The sequence below is a fragment of the Oncorhynchus clarkii genome, unplaced genomic scaffold, assembly GCF_045791955.1.
Source record: "Oncorhynchus clarkii lewisi isolate Uvic-CL-2024 unplaced genomic scaffold, UVic_Ocla_1.0 unplaced_contig_10370_pilon_pilon, whole genome shotgun sequence".
NCBI lineage: Eukaryota > Metazoa > Chordata > Actinopteri > Salmoniformes > Salmonidae > Oncorhynchus > Oncorhynchus clarkii.
The window spans coordinates 10,680-17,336 of NW_027259656.1; the positions used below are offsets into that span (position 1 = coordinate 10,680).

Genomic DNA, 6,657 nt, shown 5'->3' on the forward strand with positions numbered 1-6,657 from the left:
TTAACTGTAGCCCTGGACAAACACAACTCAGTCAACTCATTGGTCCTCCAGTACCCCCAACAGAACACATTTTAACTGTAGCCCTGGACAAACACAACTCAGTCAACTCATTGGTCCTCCAGTACCCCCAACAGAACACATTTTAACTGTAGCCCTGGACAAACACAACTCAGTCAACTCATTGAAGGCTTGATGATTAGTTAACAAGTTGAATCAAGTGTGCTTGTCCAGGTTTACAGTAAACATTTGTACTGTTGGGGGTACTCGAGGTCCAGGGTCACTGGCTTTGTGAACCAATAGAATTGTCCCAAAATAGCAAACTCCGCCCATCTGGCTCTCTAATCAGGACAGATCAAACGCTCACAGTTTCAGATAGTATTTGAACTCAGGTTCTTCTCATGACACAGTCAGCGCAGATGATAACAGATCTTCAATGATAGACACATTACAGTATGGCTTTTCAATCGTTACAGTAACAGAAAGTTACCCGACAGTATGGCTGAGCTAAGCTAACAATTATGTCAATTAAATCTATAAAACAATTACTGTAATTTTCCCTTTCATTCTTCATTCCCTGAGAGCACGGGGGAAGAAAAGCCATCACTTCCCCTTACCGCCGTAGATAGGGCATGGAGTGGAGCGGTCAGTCTTCATTCCCTGAGAGCACGGGGAAGAAAAGCCATCACTTCCCCTTACCGCCGTAGATAGGGCATGGAGTGGAGCGGTCAGTCTTCATTCCCTGAGAGCACGGGGGAAGAAAAGCCATCACTTCCCCTTACCGCCGTAGATAGGGCATGGAGTGGAGCGGTCAGTCTTCATTCCCTGAGAGCACGGGGAAGAAAAGCCATCACTTCCCCTTACCGCCGTAGATAGGGCATGGAGTGGAGCGGTCAGTCTTCATTCCCTGAGAGCACGGGGGAAGAAAAGCCATCACTTCCCCTTACCGCCGTAGATAGGGCATGGAGTGGAGCGGTCAGTCTTCATTCCCTGAGAGCACGGGGAAGAAAAGCCATCACTTCCCCTTACCGCCGTAGATAGGGCATGGAGTGGAGCGGTCAGTCTTCATTCCCTGAGAGCACGGGGGAAGAAAAGCCATCACTTCCCCTTACCGCCGTAGATAGGGCATGGAGTGGAGCGGTCAGTCTTCATTCCCTGAGAGCACGGGGAAGAAAAGCCATCACTTCCCCTTACCGCCGTAGATAGGGCATGGAGTGGAGCGGTCAGTCTTCATTCCCTGAGAGCACGGGGGAAGAAAAGCCATCACTTCCCCTTACCGCCGTAGATAGGGCATGGAGTGGAGCGGTCGGTCTTCTTGAACACGTTGTATTTACATGCCTTTTGGTCAAACTCCATCATGCAATCATCAGGAAATCTTGTGGGCTCAGAATACCTGCAATCAAACAATCAACATCAGCATATGCTTTGGTAAAAAAAAATGTATGGACTATCACTCACTCATTCTCAAATCAAATATGATTTGTCATGTGCGCTGGAATTCAACAGATGTAGACCGCACCGTGAAATGCTTCCTTACAAGCCCTTACAATGCAGTTAAGAAAATATTTACCAAATAAACTAAAGTTTTATAAAAGTAACACAATAAAATAACGAGGATATGTACAGTGGGTAGTGAATTAATGTGCGGGGGTACAGGTTAGTCGAGGTAATTGAGGTCATTTGTACATGTAGGTAGAGGTAAAGTGACTATGCATCGATTAAACAACGTTCGAGCCTCCATTTGATTAATTGTTCAGGAGACTTATGGTTTGGGGGTAGAAGCTGTTAAGGAGCCTTTTGGACCTAGACTTGGCGTTCTGGTACCACTTGCCGTGCAATAGCAGAGAGAATAGACAATGACTTGGGTGGCTGGAGTCTTTGAAAACAAATTTGGGCCTCTGACACCGCCTGGTATAGAGGTCTCGGATCGCAGGGAGCTTGCTGGGCCGTACGCACTACCCTCTGTAGCGCATTTTAGTCAGAGGCCGAGCAGTTGCCATACCAAGCGGTGATGCAGCCAGTCAAGATGCTCTCGATGGTGCAGCTGTATAACTATTTGAGGATCTGAGGACCCATGCCAAATCTTTTCCATCTCCTGGGGGGGAATTGTCACCACGACTGTCTTGGTGTGTTTGGACCATGATAGTTTGTTGGTGATGTGGACACGGGAAGCTCTCGACCCGCTCCACCACAGGCCCGTCGATGTGAATGGGGGCGTGTTCGGCCCTCCTTTTCCTGTAGTCCACGATCAGCTCCTTTGTCTTGCTCATGTTGAGGGAGAGGAGTGGGTCTAGGGTTTCCGGGATGATAGTGTTGATGTGAGTCATGACCAGCCTTTCAAAGCACTTCATGGCTACAGATGTGAGCGCAACAGGGCGATAGTCATTTAGGCAGGTTACTTTGGCGGTCTTGGGCACAGGGACTATGGTGGTCTAGTTGAAACATGTAGGTATTACAGACTGGGTCAGTTAGAGGTTGAAAATGTCAGTGAAGACTTAAACCGCTGCTTGTAGAGATGGAAATAATGAGCACTGTGAGGGTTATATGGACCAGTGTGGTGGTACAGACTTGGAAGGCTGAGGGTTATATGGACCAGTGTGGTGGTACAGACTGGGAAGGCTGAAGGTTATATGGACCAGTGTGGTGGTACAGACTTGGAAGGCTGAGGGTTATATGGACCAGTGTGGTGGTACAGACTGGGAAGGCTGAGGGTCATATGGACCAGTGTGGTAGTACAGACTGGGAAGGCTGAGGGTTTTATGGACCAGTGTGGTAGTACAGACTGGGAAGGCTGAGGGTTTTATGGACCAGTGTGGTGGTACAGACTGGGAAGGCTGAAGGTTATATGGACCAGTGTGGTGGTACAGACTTGGAAGGCTGAGGGTTATATGGACCAGTGTGGTGGTACAGACTGGGAAGGCTGAGGGTTTTATTGACCAGACATTTAGTGGGTGCTAGAATAAAAGCTGTGTATGGTTCTCACGCCTGGCAGCATTGCATGTCCCCGTTGGCTTGACAATAGCAGTTCATGCAATCACTGGTCCTCCAGCGGGACCCGATATCATGCCACGTCCCATCGTTGTCGTAAAGACACTGCCTCGTGCCTAAACAAGGAAACAATATAACATATCACTGTGTTTGTTGTCTTTTTCAATGAGATTTAAGATTCAAGTGTATTAGAAACATAATTGCATAACAATATGAAAGGAGATGCTCTTTACAGGTCATAAAATACAAATATAAAACACTAAAAATCACATCATGATTTGGTACAAGTGGTTATTTTATTAAATTGATAAAAGTACAGGGGTGTGTGTGTGTGTGTTCAGGGGTGTGTGTGTGTGCGGTACAACACCAACTACTTTTGTCCAGAGCCCTATGGTTGTGTGTGTGTGTGTGTGTGTGTTAACAGCTGGTTATCTTTGTCCTTTACCTGGTTTAGCTTGTTCAAACCAGCAGCCAGCATGGAACAGTGGCAGCAGTGCACATAGGATTACAGCTACAGCCAAGGACCTCTTCCCGGGGAGAAAGAAGAAAAAAGCATATGTTATTTGTCATGTGCGCTGGAATTCAACAGGTGTAGACCGCACCGTGAAATGCTTCCTTACAAGCCCTTACAACGCAGTTAAGAAAATATTTACCAAATAAACTAAAGTTTTATAAAAGTAACACAATAAAATAACGAGGATATGTACAGTGGGTAGTGAATTAATGTGCGGGGGTACAGGTTAGTCGAGGTAATTGAGGTCATTTGTACATGTAGGTAGAGGTAAAGTGACTATGCATCGATTAAACAACGTTCGAGCCTCCATTTGATTAATTGTTCAGGAGACTTATGGTTTGGGGGTAGAAGCTGTTAAGGAGCCTTTTGGACCTAGACTTGGCGTTCTGGTACCACTTGCATGACAACACCAACTACTTTTGTCCAGAGCCCTATGGTTGTGTGTGTGTGTGTGTTAACAGCTGGTTATCTTTGTCCTTTACCTGGTTTAGCTTGTTCAAACCAGCAGCCAGCATGGAACAGTGGCAGCAGTGCACATAGGATTACAGCTACAGCCAAGGACCTCTTCCCGGGGAGAAATAAGAAAAAAGCATATGTTATCAGAATCACCTTTATTCTCCAAGTAGGCTACATTTACAGTACTTTCTGACCACAATGAAGAGAATATACACACAGGATACATAGACGCAGACCGAGGGCAATAAAACATAGGCCTTTCATCAAACCGTCTCTACATTAAAGATGAAGAACCAGCAAAGTGAACTGACACATTTTAACATGTGGAGGTGATAGATAGGTCATTAACCCTCCTCTAGATCTCTGGGTAATAAAATAACATATAGTAATTTCTAATTCCTCATACATAAACATGCAATGATAGAAGGAACTTACCATGATTGACAGGAATTTCGACTGGATTCACAGGTAGATTCTGTAGGTTCTGTTGAGCTGTAGAGCGAGGTGTCATTCAATAATCCTGCCCCATAACATCAGACAATAAGCACAACAAGAGAAGGAAATCCCGTCAGTCTCTTACCTTCAGTAACAAGACGCTGGCGCTAGCAAAGTATGCCGAATGGGTTAATGTGAGAAGACCCGATTTTGTGCTTGGAAGTGATATTTCTGAACAAAGTAGGATTAGTTTGCACGAGACGCTAAGCTAAAAAAAAAAAAGGGAAACATTATTTTTCTCTTCCTGTGTTCCGTTTAAATTCCTCCGCCTTGCGCGACGGAAGCCCCACCCTTTGTACTTCCGTTTGATTTCAGCATTCTGCATCAATGGTGGTGAGAATCGCAAGTACATCTCTTAAAAGAAGTAGAGGAAATCCAAACTTGGATCACGTTAAGATATCCAGCCAATCGCAATTGACTGAATATCGACGTCCCATACAATTTAACTAACAAGTGAAATTGCCTGATTTAAGTGGATCTTATAAATAATATCCAAATTGATTGGGCTTCTACAATGAGACAATATGATTTTTTCCCACATTAACTTAGATGAAGCAAAGCTCTCAGGTTAATTTAAAGTTTAATTCCCAGATGGCCTATACAGGTTTGATTATTCATTAGATTTGATCAATCAGTAAAATCTGCTTTTGCAAAGCACAATCAATCAGTCCCGCCTCCAGTGGGAATCCCATATGGCTGTGGCCTGAGGGGAAAGTGTACCATAGTAGTGAATGTACCTAACATTACTTTTATGATAATCCAGCAATCTCAATTGCTTGGGTATCATCGTCTCATTCAATTTATTTATTTATTTAAATTGTCTTCTTTTGAGCGATCTTGTAATTCTGGTGAAATCGGTGATCACTATTGTTGAGTCCAATAAGAAGTGGAGTTACATAGACAATAGTAAAGTGTGATGTGTTGTAACATGCTGTTATCAAAAGGAAACACACTTGTGATAAACAATTTTGCAATGCTGTTCCTTCCCCGGTACAACGATGATAATAATGTTGTGTTATTATTACTTAACAAATCATTGTTTAAATGGCAGCAATTCAATGACATTTGAACAATGAAAAACCATTCTCCTCATACCAGGGACGGGACAGCGTCTCAAAACTATTCTCCTCATACCAGGGACGGGACAGCGTCTCAAAACTATTCTCCTCATACCAGGGACGGGACAGCGTCGCAAAACCATTCTCCTCATACCAGGGACGGGACAGCGTCTCAAAACCATTCTCCTCATACCAGGGACGGGACAGCGTCTCAAAACCATTCTCCTCATACCAGGGACGGGACAGCGTCTCAAAACCATTCTCCTCATACCAGGGACGGGACAGCGTCTCAAAACCATTCTCCTCATACCAGGGACGGGACAGTGTCTCAAAACCATTCTCCTCATACCAGGGACGGGACAGCGTCTCAAAACCATTCTCCTCATACCAGGGACGGGACAGCGTCTCAAAACCATTCTCCTCATACCAGGGACCGGACAGCGTCTCAAAACCATTCTCCTCATACCAGGGACCGGACAGCGTCTCAAAACCATTCTCCTCATATCAGGGACGGGACAGCGTCTCAAAACCATTCTCCTCATACCAGGGACGGGACAGTGTCTCAAAACCATTCTCCTCATACCAGGGACGGGACAGCGTCTCAAAACTATTCTCCTCATACCAGGGACGGGACAGCGTCTCAAAACCATTCTCCTCATACCAGGGACGTGACAGCGTCGCAAAACCATTCTCCTCATACCAGGGACGGGTCAGCGTCTCAAAACCATTCTCCTCATACAAGGGACGGGACAGCGTCTCAAAACCATTCTCCTCATACCAGGGACGGGACAGCGTCGCAAAACCATTCTCCTCATACCAGGGACGGGTCAGCGTCTCAAAACCATTCTCCTCATACCAGGGACGGGACAGCGTCTCAAAACTATTCTCCTCATACCAGGGACGGGACAGCGTCTCAAAACCATTCTCCTCATACCAGGGACGGGACAGCGTCGCAAAACTATTCTCCTCATACCAGGGACGGGACAGCGTCTCAAAACTATTCTCCTCATACCAGGGACGGGACAGCGTCTCAAAACCATTCTCCTCATACCAGGGACGGGACAGCGTCGCAAAACCATTCTCCTCATACCAGGGACCGGACAGCGTCTCAAAACCATTCTCCTCATACCAGGGACGGGACAGCGTCTC

General features: G+C 45.8%; 1 protein-coding gene across 1 annotated transcript; it reads right to left on the reverse strand.

The window, feature by feature from the left end:
- Positions 1 to 284: 284 nt before the first annotated feature.
- On the reverse strand, positions 285 to 4,476 carry LOC139400654 (microseminoprotein, beta-like). Its single transcript, XM_071145368.1, has 4 exons — positions 4,391 to 4,476; positions 3,982 to 4,063; positions 2,981 to 3,101; positions 285 to 1,390 (listed from the first exon to the last, which is right to left on the reverse strand). Exons 1-4 carry the CDS (start codon positions 4,391 to 4,393, stop codon positions 1,261 to 1,263), a joined length of 336 nt encoding a protein of 111 aa, XP_071001469.1. The 5' UTR covers positions 4,394 to 4,476; the 3' UTR covers positions 285 to 1,260.
- Positions 4,477 to 6,657: the final 2,181 nt, after the last annotated feature.